The sequence below is a fragment of the Lithobates pipiens genome, unplaced genomic scaffold, assembly GCF_037356315.1.
Source record: "Lithobates pipiens isolate NorthernLeopardFrog02 unplaced genomic scaffold, aLitPip1_a1.2 Scaffold_19, whole genome shotgun sequence".
NCBI lineage: Eukaryota > Metazoa > Chordata > Amphibia > Anura > Ranidae > Lithobates > Lithobates pipiens.
Window position 1 is genome coordinate 235303908 of NW_027507764.1, and position 17770 is coordinate 235321677.

Genomic DNA, 17770 nt, shown 5'->3' on the forward strand with positions numbered 1-17770 from the left:
AGGTGGTTGTTTGTTTTTGCGATGAGCAGACATGAAATTTTCTTTAATGTGGTAAAAATGTACCCGCATAAGGACATCGCTAGGGATGTTGTCTGGTAGATGGGACGGTTTGGGGAGTCGATGGATCCTGTCAATCACTAAATCAGAGTCAGTAGCGTCCGGCAGAAAGGATCTCATCATAGTTTGAGCATATTGCAATAGTTGGCCCGGGGTGATCACTTCGGGGATCCCCCTAATTTTGAGGTTGTTGCGGCGGGATCTATCTTCAAGGTCAGCGACCTTTGACCTAAGCCAGGACACCTCGTCAGCTTGCTCATTATGGGCATCAACTAATGAGTTATAAGAGGTGGCATAATCGCCCATTTTTTCCTCCACATGAGATACTCTGTCTCCCAGCTCCCCCATGTCTGCCTTAAAACTCCGCATGCAGTCCATTAGGTCCGCGTGGAGGGAGCTGCGAAGGGACACCAGCATGTCTTTCAGCGTGGTGTCAGACACCGGCTGGTTGGTGGTGGGGAACGAATGGAGCTAGTTCCCTAGTATCATCCAAGCCCTCGTGGTCCCCGCTCACCTTGTCGGCGGTCACGTCCACCGTCAGACGGGGTTTAGATTTCGCCGGGCTCCGGGACAGCGGAGATGAGACATCCGGAGGGTCTCTGGACACGCTGGGGCTGTGTTTCGGGCTCGGAGAGGATGTCGCAGACTCGCTGGAGGTTGGCGGCGAGGCGTCTCCGGCGCCATCTTGGAGTAGGCCGCGGTCTTTCTGCGGGAAGAAGTGTTGAAGTTTATGGAGCTGTGAGACTCCTTTCCTCTTTTTGGCCATGTCGAGGGAATGAGGGATAGTTCCCACGCAGGTAGTGGTTAGTTAGAGTTAAAGTCCTCTCCGTTAAGCGTCGTTTCCCCGGTCTCCAGCACGGAGCTATCTGCTCACACGTCCATGCAGTAGCTCGGTAGCCACGCCCCCCCCCCCCCAGCATTATTTATTTTTTTGTTTGCATTGATACATGTCCCCTAGGTCAGTGACCAGCTCCCCAAACCCTTTGTTTGTTTGTCCTATGCCGATTAGCCCTATAAATGCCTTTGTTTACAAACAAAATGGAACTACAGGAGCACCACTTCATAGGCAGACTTAAGGCATGCTCTAAGCATACTATTTAAAGCGGAGTTTCAACTACATATATCATTTTTTATTTATTTTTAATCAATCTGTTACAATCATAGTGTACTAATATTGCACTCATTAGCCTGGTAATTGTCGCCGCTATTGTTCCTCTTTTATCAAAAAAGTAATCTTATCTTCCTGCTTGGGCATTCCCATCTTGCTTGTGGGCAGGTGAAGCCCACAAGGATAAACTTCCAGAATACGGCACTGCTGTATAACCAGCATGCACCACCTGTTCTCGTGTATGTGCAGTAATCACACATCGCAGCACTGGAAACTTTCAGGTTGCCATCACAACGGGCTTCCAAAAAAGCAATGAGAGCCCTCGGTGCTGCCCACTGACTCCTGGGAAATAATAACACACATCTTCAAGGAACACTAGCGAGCACAGTCACTGAGGGAAATTATGTCAATCGCCACAGAGAGGAAGTGGCAGACTACAAGGGACCCCATAGCAACAGTGCAGAAGGGGTGAGTAAAAAAAGAAAAATCCCAAATGTTGTTGCTTTAGAATTATTCTGTTTATTTCTGTAAAGTAAATCTTATGGGTGGAACTCTGCTTTAAAGCAATTGTGCATTTGTAATGTATCACAGCGTTATTAACCACTACAGCCCCGGACCAATAAACACCTTAAGGACCAGAGGTCTTTTTCCAATTTCACACTGCGCTGCTTTAACTGGTAATTGCGCGGTCATGCAATATTGCACCCAAACGAAATTTGCGTCCTTTTCTTCCCACAAATAGAGCTTTCTTTTGATGGTATTTGATTGCTTCTGCGATTTTTATTTTTTGCGATATAAATGGAAAAAGAGCGAAAATTTGGAAAAAAATATATATTTTCTTCTTTTTGTTATAAGAAAAATCGAATAAACTAAATTTTAGTCATACATTGAGGGCAAAATTTATTCAGCCACATGTCTTTAGTAAAAAAAATGTCAATAAGCGTATATTTTTTGGTTTGCGCAAAAGTTATAGCGTCTACAAACTAGAGTACATTTTCTGGAATTTACACAGCTTTTAATTTATGACTGGCTATCTCATTTCTTGAGGTGCTAAAATGGCAGGGCAGTACAAACCCCCCCCCAAATGACCCCATTTTGGAAAGTAGACACCCCAAGGAAATTTCTGAGAGGCATGCTGTGCCCATTGAATATTTTTTTTTTGTCCTAAGGGATTGAATAATGACAAAAAAAAAAAAATTTTTTACAAAAAGTTGTCACTAAATGATATATTGCTCACACATGCCATGGTTATATGTGGAATTCCACCCCAAAATATATTCCGCTACTTCTCCCGAGTATGGGGATACCACATGTGTGGGACTTTTTGGGAGTCTATTCGCGCACGGCACCCCGAAAACCAATCACCACCTTCAGGATTTCTAAGGGTGAAAATTTTTGATTTCACTCCTCACTACCTATCACAGTTTCGAAGGCCATAAAATGCCAAAATAGCACAAAACCCCCCAAAATGACCCCATTTTGGAAAGTAGACACCCCAAGCTATTTACTGAGAGGCATGTTGAGTCCATGGAATATTTTATATTTTGCCACAAGTTGCGGGAATATTACAAACTTTTTTTTTTGCACAAAGTTGTCACTAAATGATATATTGCTCACACATGCTATGGGCATATGTGAAATGACACCCCAAAATACATTCTGCTGCTTCTCCTGAGTACAGGGATACCACATGTGTGGGACTTTTTGGGAGCCTAGCCGCGTACGGGACCCCGAAATCCAAGCACCGCCTTCAGGATTTCTAAGGGCATACATTTTTTATTTTACTCCTCACTACCTATCACTACCTATCACAGTTTTGAAGGCCATAAAATGCCAAGATAGCACAAACCCCCCCCAAATGACCCCATTTTGGAAAGTAGACACCCCAAGCTATTTGCTGTGGGCCATGTTGAGACCATTGAATTTTTTTTTTTTTTGTCCCAAGGGATTGAATAATGACAAAAAATAAAAATAATTTTTTTTTTGCACAAAGTTGTCACTAAATGATATATTGCTCACACATGCTATGGGCATAAGTCAAATTACACCCAAAATAAATTCTGCTGCTTCTCCCGAGTACGGGGATACCACATGTGGGGGACTTTTTGGGAGCCTAGCCACGTATGGGACCCTGAAAACCAAGCACTGCCTTCCGGATTTAAATATAAAATGCTACCAAAAAAACAGTTTGTGATCGCAGGGATCAGGCCTGACTCTGCGATCGCTGCAGTTATGTGTTTAGTGTTTTGTAAGTGACAGTGATCGATCGATACTGCACTTGGGTGGGCTGGGCAGAGGGGCAAAACGCAGGTGCTAGCAGGTATCTGGGCTGATTCTGCTAACAATGCGTTTTTTTGGAACCCTGAACTGCTGGGGACGCTAGTATAGATCTGATCAGATCAGATATTGATCTGTTCAGATTCTATACCACTACAGGAGGTTTATGCTTTGCGTGTGGGTGTTAGCGGTACTGGCACTAACCTAGCGCTGCCTGGGGCAACGCAGACCCTGACCCTAACACCTAATTGATATCACCCGCCGGGTGATCAGGGGGTTAAACCTTTATTGGTTAATAAATGGTGGGTGCCCTGATGCTATAAAAAGCAAACTAACCAGAGTCACCCGTAACACTTATACGGTGATTAGTGGTGAAAGGGTTAACTAGGGGCAATCAGGGGGTTCAAATTTTTATTAGGTAGTATATGGGGGTCCCTGGCGCTATATAAAAACCGGGGAACCTAAATAACTAACTGGCTAACCAGCGTCACCAGTGACACTTATACTGTGATCGCTGGTGAAAGGATTAACTAGGGGCAATCAGGGGGTTAAAACCATTATTGGGTAGTATATGGGGGTAGCTAACGCTATAAAAACCTGGCGGTGAACCTAAAAAAATAACTAGCTACCTAACGACACTAGTGACACTAATGCAGCGATCAGAAAAACGATCGCTTAGTGACACTGGCAAAAGGGGGTGAAAGGGTTAACTAGGGGCAATCAGGGGGTTAAAACCATTATTGGGTAGTATATCGGGGTACCTAGCGCTATAAAAACCTGGCGGTGAACCTAAAAGAAAAACTAGCTACCTAGCGACACTAGCGACACTAATGCAGCGATCAGAAAAATGATCGCTTAGTGACACTGGCAAAAGGGGGTGAAAGGGTTAACTAGGGGCAATCAGGGGATTAAAACCATTATTGGGTAGTATATCGGGGTACCTAGCGCTATAAAAACCTGGCGGCGAACCTAAAAAAAAAACTAGCTACCTAGCGACACTAGCGACACTAATGCAGCGATCAGAAAAATGATCGCTTAGTGACACTGGCAAAAGGGGGTGAAAGGGTTAACTAGGGGCAATCAGGGGGTTAAAACCATTATTGGGTAATATATCGGGGTACCTAGCGCTATAAAAACCTGGCGGTGAACCTAAAAAAATAACTAGCTACCTAGCGACACTAGCGACACTAATGCAGCGATCAGAAAAATGATCGCTTAGTGACAGTGGCAAAAGGGGGTGAAAGGGTTAACTAGGGGCAATCAGGGGGTTAAAACCATTATTGGGTAGTATATTGGGGTACCTAGCGATATAAAAACCTGGCGGTGAACCTAAAAAAATAACTAGCTACCTAGCGACAGTAGCGACACTGATGCAGCGATCAGAAAAATTATCGTTTAGTGACACTGGCAAAAGGGGGTGAAAGGGTTAACTCTAGGGGCAATCAGGGGGTTAAATGTTTATTGGGGGGTGATAGGGGGCTACCCTGGACCTAACACTAACTGCCCTGACAGTTTTAAATGTTACAACTGACACTGAATGCAGTGATCAGTAAAGAAATGATCAATGCAATTAGTGACACTGTGACTGGGGGGGGGAGGGGGGGCGGGGGGGATCGGGGGGGGTTGTGTACCTATGTGTACCTATGTGTCAGTGTAGTGTTTTGGTGCACTTACTTTTAGTCTTCTCCTCGTAGTCCGGTCAAAAAGACCGCCCCGAGGAGAATGACATCACTTACTCCTTCCTGTGTAAACAATACACAGTGGGAGGAAGCTTGTCATTGGCCAGGAGCGATCCAGAGGGGGTGGCCAGAAACCAACGGCCATCCCCTCATCACGATTTGGTCCTGGAGCGAACCGGACTGCCGTATCCAGCGGGAGGGGGTCCGATCGGATCCCCCACCCGCTGGAAGGCAGGCACGTACATGTACGTGCTTGTGCCTGCCTGTGCCATTGTGATGACGTACAATGGCAATACGGCGGTCCTTAAGTGGTTAAAAGAACTGCTTCCTGTTGAACAGTATTTTAAATTTCTCTTTTTTTTTTTTTTTGCATTGGTACATGTATTCCCTGACAAGCCACAGTTCCCTATACCCTTTGCTTGGCACCAAATATAATCCGAAGACATGAAATATATACAAAGACATTTTAATTAATTTTCATTTCAACATATAAAACCAAAGATAAAATATCAAATGTAGGCTTAGACCATGGGGAAACCATCAAAACCCCAAATACTTTCCTAAGTTAAGGTTCAAAAATTGTAGTCATATGATATGTTGATCCTGTCTGATGTGTTTTGAGTATTTCTCTTCATCAGGGCCATAAGTTGAGCCTAAAAATTCAAAGAGAGATTTATAGTTAAATGCCTACAAACAATAGTTAAAAATAGTAGCCATGGTGGTGCAGTCGAATGATGGTCGGGTAACGACTATAAGTGTAGAGATCCCAAGGGCAGTTTAAAAAATCTTAGACAAGGCCCATAGTAGATTCATCCAAAGGCATGGCTGGATGCAGTGATCCAGCACCAGAAAGCGCACAGACCCTCTTTATATATTCTATGTTTCAGAATTGTAAGTTTGTCTGTAGTCACCTTTTGGTGCCCATTAACAATAAACCTAAAAGTTGGTTTAAAGAGTTGTTAAATATTCATGAGCAGGTATGGCTTTCAAATGCACAGTTATGAATGTTGTTAGTAGCAAAAGCGTGTGACATAGAGTGAAGGGCTAGACATATGTAACGTTGAGAGTTCAGAGTTTAGAAGTACAGTCTAGAGAGTGAAGGGGTCAGATGTGTGCAACATACTGGTACAGAGGTCATAATTATGTAATAAACAAAGTAAAGGGACCGGACATATAGGTAAGTAACATACAGGGGTCCGGTGTTTGTAACATACAGTGTCCAGGGCTGGACAAATGTACTATAAAGAGCACAGGGTCCAGACATATATAACATACCGAGTGCGGGCATCAGCTATATGTAACAGAGTTCAGGGCTCAAAGTGTGTAATGCAGGGGGCAGGTGTATGTAAGGTGCAGACTGTCGGGGCCAGGACTATGTAACCTGCAGACCAAAGTGGTCAGGAGAACGTAATGAACAGTGTACAAGAGTCAAGAATATGCAGTGTAAATAGTCCAGGGGCTAGGAGTAGGTAATGAACAGAGAGCAGGGGATAGAAATATGTCAAGTTAAACGTGAAGAGGTCAGAAATATCTAATGTATGTGCTTCAGGGGCTAAAGAATGTAACCTACATTGTACAGATGCCAGAAGTATGTATCATACAAAATGCAGGGAGAAGGAGTATGTAAAATGCAGAGTACAGGGCCCAGTAGTATGTAACATACAGCCCAGTGTACAGAATACAGTGGAATTCAGCAGCCATAAGTATGTAGCATACAGCATATGGTGGTCAAGGGTTACTTACAGTACTCCTGACAACTACATTCTGCATACTGTTCTTTATGTTGCATATGCCTGACCACTGCACTCCCAGTATACAGAGTGCATTGTTTTACACATATGTAATGAACGCATTGTGTCCTTAACCACTTGCTTACTGGGCACTTAAACACCCTTCCTGCCCAGACCAATTTTCAGCTTTTGGTGCTCTCACAATTTGAATGACAATTACTCAGTCATGCAACACTGTACCCAAATGAATTTTTTGTCCTTTTTTCCCACAAATAGAGCTTTCTTTTGGTGGTATTTGATCACCTCTGGGGTTTTTATTTTTTGCGCTATAAATGAAAAAAGACCAAAAATTTTGAAAAAAAAAACGCATATTTCTTCGTTTCTGTGACAAAATTATGCAAATTATTAATTTTTCTTCATACATTTTGGCCACAATTTATACTGCTACATATCTTTGGTAAAAATAACCCAAATTAGTGGATATTATTTGGTGTTTGTGAAAGTTAGAGAGTCTACAAGGTGTGGTGCGAATCGCACAAAATTGATCACATCTGATGTACTGGTGGCCTATCTCGCTTCTTGTGACCCGAACAAGTCAGGAAAGTACAAATACCCCCCAAATGACCCCTTTTTGGAAAGTAGACATTCCAAGGTATTTAGTAAGAGGCATGGTGAGGTTTTTAATGTTGTCATTTTTTCCCACAATTCTTTGCAAAATTAAGATTTTTCATTTTTTTCTCCACAAAATTGTCATTGTAATAGGTTATTTCTCTCACGTGGCATGTGTATACCACAAATGACACCCCCCAAAAAATTCTGCTACTCCTCCTGAGTATTACAATACCAAATGTGTGTGACTTTTTCACAGCCTGGCCACATAGAGACGCCCAACATGCAGGTAGCGCCATCATGTGTTCTAGGAACATAAATTACACATCTAACTTGTTGACTATTTATTACACTTTTGAAGCACCAGGACAATGACACGTGACACTGATGACAGATGACACTGATACGTGGCAATGATGACACTTATACGTGGCACTGATGACAGGTGGCACTGATGACAGATGGCACTAATATGTGGCACTGATGACAGATGGCACTAATATGTGGCACTGATGACACGTGGCACTAATACGTGGCACTGACGACACGTGGCACTAATATGTGGCACTGAAGACACGTGGCACTAATACGTGGCACTGATGACAGATGGCACTAATACGTGGCACTAATACGTGCCACCGATGACAGATGGCACTAATACATGGCACCGATGACGTGTGACACTGATGACAGATGGCACTGATAAGTAGCATTGATGACACGTGACACTGACAACAGATGGCACGTGACACTGACAGGTGGCACTGATGAAAAATGGCATTGATACGTGGCACTGATGACAGATGGCACTATGTGGCACTGATGACACGTGGCACTGATGACACGTGGCACTGACGACAGATGGCACTGACGACAGGTGGCACTGACAACAGGTGGCACTGGGGGCAGGTAGCACTGGGGGCAGGTAGCACTGGGGTGGATGGCACTGGGGGCAGGTAGCACTGGGGTGGATGGCACTGGGGGCAGGTAGCACTAGGGTGGATGGCACTGGGTGCAGGTAGCACTGGGGTGGATGGCACTGGGGCAGATGGCACTGGGGCAGATGGCACTGGGGTGGATGGCACTGGGGCAGGTGGCACTGCTGGGGGCGGATGGCACTGCTGGGGGAGGATGGCACTTTTTATTTTATTTTTTTACTTTTTTTTTTTTTTTTTACTACAGGCAGAACGGCTGCCACTGCAGCCGTTCATCTCTCCCCTCTCACACTGTCTGTGCGAGGAGGGAGAGCGGTGCTGAGAGATGATCTCATATGTTTACATATGAGATCATCTCCCATTGGACACGCCGATCACGCTGTAAACGGCCACTGTGATTGGCCGTTTACAGCGATCTGTGTTTGCCTGTCCCCGGGGGAGTAAACATCAGGACGTCCAGGGACGACCACCCGGACGAACGCGCCTGCTCTACGGCCCTCATTCGGCCATAGGGCGGGCGCGGGGTAGTTAAAGGGGTTGTAAAGTAGAAGGTTTTTTTTTATCTTAAGGCATTCTATGCATTAAGATAAAAAGCCTTCTGTGTGCAGCAGCTCCCCTCAACCCCCCTAATACCTGAACCCCATCTCTGTCCAGCAATGCCCCTGAGTCCTTCGACCATTCGGGACTCAACCCTTCTGATTGGCTGAGACACAGCAGCAGCAACATTGGCTCCTGCTGCTGTTAAAGACAGTAAGCCAATCAGGAGCGGGGACACATGGAGCTGCAGCTTGCCTCAGGTGCCCCCATAGCAAGCTGCATGCTGTGGGAGCACTCAACAGGAGAGAGGGGCCAGGAGTACAGAAGAGAAACCCGAGAAGTAGAGGATCCAGGCTGTCCTGTTCAAATCCATGGCACAGAGCAAGGTAAGTATAACATGTTTATGTTCCCCCCTCCCTTTAGAATGTAAGCTCTACAAGCAGGGCCCTCCTGTACCTTTTGTTTTGAATTATACTGTAATTGTGTTGTCCCACTATACATTGTAAAGCGATGCGTAACCTGTTGGGGCTATATCAGTCGTGTATAATAATAAATAATAATGTTTGTTATTAAAAAGAAAAAAAAGAGACTTTACAATCACTTTAAGTCTTCCTAAGCTTTCTGTAGGATTTGTCTGATAAGACATATCAGAGTTAAGAAGAAGCCTAGGAGAGCTTCCCTCTGCTCTGTGCTGCTCTGTATCTGCAGTCAGACCGAACAAAATCACTGCTATATGAATGTTCGTGCAGAGCTGGAGGCAACATAGCTGGCAGTAGTGGAAGCACACCTACATAGCAGTAATGTCTGGGGCATGCTTTTCTGCAATTTAGAAATGTAATTTTGATGCTTTGATATATTGTACTTGGTCTATTTATAATATCTGCTCAGGTTTTCACACAGCAAGTCCTAAAACTATAATCTAGTAGTGGCTAAGTTTATAAACTGTCTTTTGAATTTATATTTGTTATGTTTTAGTTTATACTGTGTACAATATAGCTAAATTATAATATCCTTGCTTTTAGATCTGTGGCAGAGGCAACTGAAGTAGATCTCAACATGAGAGTTGGACTGCATACTGGTCGTGTTCTTTGTGGTGTCTTGGGGCTTCGCAAATGGCAGTATGATGTGTGGTCCAATGATGTTACACTGGCCAATGTAATGGAAGCTGGAGGATTGCCTGGGTATGTTTTTGTATTTCTGTTTATTTTTCATTTATACATATTTTTTTCAGTAAGACAAGTGCAATGGACACTGATAATGGGCATTAACTTATGGAACTAATAGATTGGCATAATAATAGTTGGCATAAGATGATGCAATTCGTTGTGGAACCAGAAGGTGTGGGGGAGGCAAACATGTTTTCCCCTATTTACCATCTGTACAGAATAAAGCAACAGTTTCCGTCCATTCACAGCCCCAGAATTATTCTGGTGACTGCTTCTTTACCAAATGGAAAAAGAAAAAAAATGGGTTTATTTATGCTCACATTTTGGGTCCTGTGGCTTTTAAGTATGGTATTTTATGCAGTTTCCATTTACTGTAGTACAATCAGTTAAATGTAGACTTGGGGTTTCTGAAACCAGACACTTCCATTAGAATATGACAGATAACAAAAATACATTTATAAAACTATGCCTTGAGTATAAAAAGCTTTAGCAGTAACATTATATGATTTGATTGTACAAATACCGTACTGGTGAACCCACAATAGGGATAAAACTCTTCTGGGCAAGGGAATTTAAAAAGACACGTGGCCAGTTACTAAAATTAGAAGAGAAGCAGTTTAAGCCTAAACTGCGTAGAGGGATCTTTACTGTAATGCCCTGTACATATGGTCGGATTGTCCGACTGAAAATGTTCAATGGGAGCTTTTTGTCAGAAATTCCGTCCGTGTGTAGGCTCAATCTGACATTTTCCATTGCAATTTCCGCCACACAAAATTTGAGATCGGGATCACAAATTTTCCGACAACAAAATCCATTATCGGAAATTCTGATTGTGTGTACACAATTCCGACACAAAGTTCCACGCATGCTCTGAATCAAGCAGCAAAGCCGCACTGGCTATTGAACTTCCTTTTTCATGCATGTTGTACGTCACTGCATTCTTGACATTCGCAATTTCCAACCAACTTTGTGTGACCGTGTGTATGCAAGACAAATTAGAGCCAACATCCGTCTGAAAAAATCAATGGATTTTGTTGTCGGAATGTCCGATCAATGTCCGATTGTGTGTACAGGCATTAGAGCGGTAAGGATGTGGAATTCTCTTCCACAAGCAGTTGTTATAGTGGGGAGCATAGATTATTTTAAAAAAAATATTAGATAGGCACCTTAATGACCATAACATATACAATGTGATATAAACAAAGTACACACACAGGTTGGACTTGATGGACTTTTGTCTTTTTTCAACCTCATCAACTATGTAACTATGTAACCTTCAAATCCTGAAAATTAGACCAGGAAACAATAAAAAGTAAGGATTAGTGAGTTTCCTTTAGTCTTTAGAAGCATACAAAGAGGGTCAGACATCATTCAAGCCATGTACAGGCTCAGGCCATGACACTTAGATTGCAGAGGACACTGCAAGAAAGCCCACCATCTTCTGTAAACTGCAAGTGTCATGGATTTTCCTTTTTTAAATGTTTATTCGTAAAATAAAGAATTTATACAAATAAGTAAAACATGACATATGACATCAACTGTTGAGCATCTCTGTCAACAAAAAAAAAATATATTTTTTAAAACTAGTCTCCCTGTGAAGAAAAATATTAATACCCATCCAATTAACTCTCCTCCCTGTGATCAGTCCTAAATGAAGGCTAATTTCTGAAATCTTGCAAGTTAACAGGGCTTGCACTCAGACCCACATAGTGTGGGATACCCTTAAGGCCTTTCTTAGCCTTAGAGATAAAAAAAAGATAACTCATTTATCAAAAACTCCACTAAAAATGAAAAGAGCTTATATAGTTACATAGTTAGTCAGGTTGAAAAAAGACCATCCAGTTCAACCACAAAAAAAATAAAATAATAAAAATAATAATAATATCATACAATCCCATATACCCAATTCTATACCCACATTTGATCCAGAGGAAGGCAAAAAAAACCAGCAGAGCATGATCCAATTTGCTAAAGCAGGGGAAGAAATTCCTTCCTGATCCCCCGAGAGGCAATCCGATTTTCCCTGGATCAACTTTACCTATAAATGTTAGTACCCAGTTATATCATGTACAATTAGGAAAGAATCCAGACCTTTTTTAAAGCAATCTACTGAGCTTGCCAGAACCACCTCTGGAGGGCATCTATTGCACATTTTCGCATCTCTTACTGTGAATAAACCTTTCCATATTTGGAGATGAAATCGTTTTTCCTCTAGGCATAAAGAGTGCCCCATGTCCACTGTAATGACCTTAAAGTGAATAATTCAAAACCAAGTTCACTATATGGACCACTTATGTATTTGTACATGTTGATCAAATCCCCACTTAATCTCCTCTTCTCAAGAAGGAATAGATTCAGTTCCTCTAATCTTTCCTCATAGCTGAGCTCCTCCATGCCTCTTATCAGTTTGGTTGCCCTTCTCTGCACTTTCTCCAGTTCCCCGATATCCTTTTTGAGAACTGGTGCCCAAAACTGAACTGCATATTCCAGATGAGGTCTTACTAATGATTTGTACAGGGGAAAAATTATATCTCTCTCTCTGGAGTCCATACCTCTCCTTATACAAGAAAGGACTTGGCTTGCTTTGGAAATCGCAGCTTGGCATTAAATGCTATTATTGAGCTTATGATCTAACAAAACCCCCAGATCCTTCTCCATCATTGATTCCCCCAGTTGTTCTCCCACTAGTTTGTATGATGCATGCATATTCTTGGCCCCCAAGTGCATAATTTTTCATTTATCAACATAAACCTCATTTGCCACTTAGTTGCCCAATTAGACTATTAGTGCATTGAGGATGGCTTGTAAATTGGAGACATCCTGTAAGGACGTTATTCCACTGCATAGCTTAGTCTCATCTGCAAAAGACAGAAATGTTACTTTTAATCCCAGAACTTTCCAGTATCTTCCTGACTATAGAAGTTAAACTAACAGGTCTATAGTTACTTGGTAAAGACTTTGATCCCCTTTTAAATATGGGCAGCACATTGACCCTGCTCCAATCCAGTGGTACCAATCCAGCCAATAACCAGTCCCTAAATATTATAAAAAATGGTCTTAAAATGACAGAGCTCAATTCTTTTAGGATCCGTGGGTGAATGCCATCTGATCCATGTGCTTTATCCACCTTTATTCTGTCTAAATATTTCTAGACCATATCACTTTTGAGCCATTGCGGATCATTTGGGACTGTGTCACTACCACCTCCATTTTGAACATGAGTTCCCCCATGCTCCTTTGTATACACAGAGCTGAAGAAAGTATTTAATAAATTTTCCTTCTCTTTGTCCCCAGTCACCCACTTAAGATTATTTTGTAAAGGGCCTACATGCTCAGACTTGACCTTTTTACTATTAATATATTTGAAGAATTTTTGGGGGTTTGTCCTACTATCTTTTGCAATCTGTCCTTCGTTTTGAATTTTTGCAGAAAAATTGCATTCAGGATAGGAAATTTTTAACCACCAGCCACAAAACACGGCAAAATCGTGGTAAAATTTCAGCATGATTTTGCTGCATTTTCCCACAGCCAGCGGTCAAAGTAGGCCATGTGTACATAAAACTTAATTCCTGCTTCTGTTTTTGGCAAGTGTGAGCTTGTACAATTCAATGACAGGTTGTACACAGCTGTTTGCCCACACTTCGTGTGTCCAGCAATGATCACTGCGGGTAATTGCTGGTTGTGTAAACAGCCACAAATTGCTTTACCTGCCAACAACCTGTCATTGACGTGTACAGCTAGCCCTTCACATCCCTCAAAAACAGCCGCAGGAATCATTCGCACCATGGCAAATGTAGCCTTCCCAAATTCTCTCTGAACAAAGATAAGAAATTACAAATTGAATCACTGTTGGTGTTAATACACAGAAGGGCCTCATTCAAATTTAATTTAAATTTTCTTGGAAATCTCTAAATCTCTCTAGTGAGTCTGATCTGAAGCTAGACACTTTGGCCTTAAAAGGAAATGAAGAGAGATAAAATCCATTGCAACTCTTTATTTACCCATGTTCACAAGATTGACAAACCAACTTTTTTGGAGTGACCTGAATGTGAGCATGCATGCTTTCATTGCAAAAGTATGAATGGTAATACACCATGTAGATACTTTTGCAGCAATCTAAATTTCTAGGAAAAGTAGAGACAGTAGAGGCAGTAGGCTATAGAGCTCCCTCAAGTGAGGGAAATTCAGCAGCATTTGACTCAGCAGTGATTCCTTAGAGGTGAATGGTAACCTCTCCAGCATATTATTCTGCCACCTGCCAAGTATGACATTAGCCTTAAGTTAACCACAGTGCATACACCCCCCCCCCCCCCCCCACACACACACACACACACACACACACACACACACACACACATTTTTGTAATTTTTTTATTATAACTTTTCATGTGACAACACTGAATAAATTACATTTTGCTATAATGTAAAGTAGTGAGTGTACAGCTTGTATTATGCCCCATATGCACGGTCGGACATTCCGACTACAAAATCTGTCAGATTTTTTTCCACGGATTTTGGCCCAAACTTGTCTTGCATACACACGGTCGCACAAAGTTGGCAGAAAATCCGAACATACGATGGGACTATGAAGAGGGCAGTAGCCAATATTTTTCGTCTCGTCATTTATTCTGAGCATGCATGGCACTTTGTCCGTAGGAATTGTCTACACACGATCGGAATTTAAATAATCGCATTTTGTTGTCAGAAAATTTTAGATCCTGCTCTCAAACTCCGAGTGTCGGAAATTCTGACAGAAAAAGTCCAATGGAACCCACACACGATCGTTTTTTCAGACAACAAGATCCGATCGCACATTTTCCATCGGCAAGTCCGACCGAGTGTACAGGGCATAAGTGTTAAAATTTCTCAGGTGTGAATGGGGAGCAGGTGTGTTAAATTTGGTGTTATTGCTCTCACTCTCTCATACTTATCACTGGAAGTTCAGCACCTCATGGTAAAGAACTTTCTGAGGATCTGAAAAAAAGAATTGTTGCTCTACATTAAAATGGCCTAGGCTATAAGAAGATTGCCAAGACCCTGAAACTGAGCTGCAGCATGGTGGCCAAGACCATACAGTGGTTTAACAGGACAGGTTCCACTCAGAGCAGGCCTCACCATGGTCGACCAAAGAAGTTGAGTGCATGTGCTCAGTGTCATATCCAGAGGTTGTCTTTGGGAAATAGATGTATATGTGCTGCCAGCATTGCTACAGAGGTTGAGGGGGGGGGGGGGGTCAGCCTGTCAGTGCTCAGACCATACTCCGCACACCACATGAAAATTGGTCTGCATGGCTGTCATCCCAGAAGGAAGCCTCTTCTAAAGATGATGCGCAAAAAATCCTGCAGACTAAGGGCATGGATTACTCGAACCATGTCCTGTGGTCTGATGAGACCAAGATAAACTTATTTGATTCAAGTGTGTGTGGCAGCCACCAGATGAGAAGTACAAAGACAAGTCTGCCTTGCCTACAGTTGAGCATTGTGGTGGGAGTGTCATGGTCTGGGGCTGCATGAGTGCTGCAGGCACTGGAGAGCTACAGTTCATTGAGGGAACAATGAATGCCAACATGTACTGTGACATGAAAAAAGTGTGTGATACTGCGCCACGGAATGTACAGAACTGGAGACCAGGGTGAAATAAATATACGTGATATTTGAAAACAAAGGGGGAATTGCTACCTCTACAGATTACAACCAAGGTGGAGCAAGGAAATTAATAAAGGGATGTAGGTGTGGTGCTATTCCTCCTTTAGTTGGCATTGAATAGAAAATGATTATGATAAAAAATACCACGTGTTATAACCTTACACTTATAGCAGAACCCCCAATGAGAATCCTTAGAAAAATGAGGGGAATGACATGATGCTAATAATAATGAATGCCAGGGTGTTACACCCTCTGCCTCATGTGTGGTTGGGATGAGAGAGGTGTTCTGAAAGAGCAAGGGGTTCTGCCTAATGCAATTAGGCCTTGTTATGAAGGTAAGCAAAATACACCTAATTGCTTGCTGAAATGTGTTGCACCCTCTGTAATAAGCTGGGTGTCCAAAAATAGTGTATAAATTTAATTTAAGTAATAATATATGGTAAAGTGTTTATCATCATTTTCTATTCAATTCCAACTAAAGGAGGAATAGTGCCACACCCAGAGCATGATCCCCTCCCTTTGAAGACTGGTCCGCAGGGCAGTATTCCAACATGATAGCAACCCCAAACACACCTCCAAGATGACCACTGCTTTTCTAAAGAAGCTGAGGGTAAAGGTGATCGACTGGCGAAGCATGTCTCCAGACCTAAACCCTATTGAGCATCTGTGGGTCATCCTCAAACAGAAGGTGGAGGAGCGCAAGGTCTCTAACATCCACCAGCTCCATGATGTCTTCATGGAGGAGTGATGTAGAGAACTCCAGTGGCAACCTGTGAAGCTCTGGTGAACTCCATGCCCAAGAGGGTTAAGGCAGTGCTGGAAAAAAATAACGGCCACACAAAATATTGACACCTTGGGTCCAATTTGGACATTTTCACATAGGGATGTACTCACTTTTGTTGGCAGCGGTTTAGACATTAATGGCTGTATGTTGAATTATTTTGAGGGGACAGCAAATTTACACTGTTATACAAGCTGTACACTCACTACTTCACATTGCAGCAAACTGACATTTCTTCAGTGTTGTTACATGAATAGATATAATAAAATATTTACAAAAATGTGAGGGATGTACTCATGTACATGTACATTACAGTCTGACTGTCTAGAGTAAATCTACCAACAACTATGTAGTGCAATGACCTGCATAAATACAAATTGAGTGGATAGTTTTGGTAGGTCCTCACATTGCATAGTTTTGATGAATCTAAAGTTTATTCACAACAATTGAATTATGAGATTGTATTGTGTATGGTGAGTGTTTCAGTCGTTTTTGATCTCTAAGTTCAGTACAGAATAATAATGAATTTGCATTAGATATAGAACTAGTTATTTGACATGCCTTGCTGTCTAATTGTTTTTCTAGGAAGGTTCACATAACAAAGACCACCCTAGAGTGCCTAAATGGAGATTATGAAGTTGAACCAGGTTATGGTCATGAAAGAAACAGTTTCTTGAAAAAGCATAACATAGAAACATTTTTCATTGTGCCATCTCATAGAAGGAAGGTATGTTTTACAATAACACAGTTAAAAAAATTTAAATCTAAAGAACTATTAAAAAAAAGATTATGAGCACTTTTAATATTTACCGGTCGCCTTAAATATATAATGTGTATTGATTTTATAATTATTATTTAGTACTGTACTCTTTTTTTTTTGATCAAGTATGTATGAAATGTTGCATATGAATATTTGATATTTGCCACTTAGAGCCAACAAGAAGTAAGCTCCAAGCAGCAAGGCTGTTCTAACAAGATCAAAAAGCTGCTATGTTGGGAAGCAAGGCTAAATAGCAGGAGATAGCTGTTTAAACAACTAATAAATTACTCATTAGCTGGTGTAGTCAGAAGAGGGACTCAAACCTCCTTCTTTCTCTTATGTCATTAATTACCCAGTTTATACAGGCTGCCAACAAAAATAAATAAGCATTTATCCATGACACTTAGATTGCAGAGGACACTGCAAGAAAGCCCACCATCTTCTGTAAATTGCAAGTGTCATGGATTTTCCTTTTCTAAATGTTTA

At 42.0% G+C, this 17770-nt stretch overlaps 1 protein-coding gene and 1 long non-coding RNA gene across 2 annotated transcripts in view; one reads left to right on the top strand and one right to left on the bottom strand.

The window, feature by feature from the left end:
• ADCY1 (adenylate cyclase 1) overlaps positions 1-17770 on the top strand; it is a 550492-nt gene that overhangs the window by 352980 nt on the left and 179742 nt on the right. The window contains exons 6-7 of the mRNA XM_077491793.1: positions 9955-10113; positions 17110-17251. Coding sequence (XP_077347919.1) covers positions 9955-10113; positions 17110-17251 — 301 coding nt within the window. The remainder of the gene's footprint in view (positions 1-9954; positions 10114-17109; positions 17252-17770) is intronic.
• Positions 1-17770, bottom strand: part of LOC143996630 (uncharacterized) — a 61834-nt gene that overhangs the window by 13522 nt on the left and 30542 nt on the right. The window lies entirely within an intron of this gene.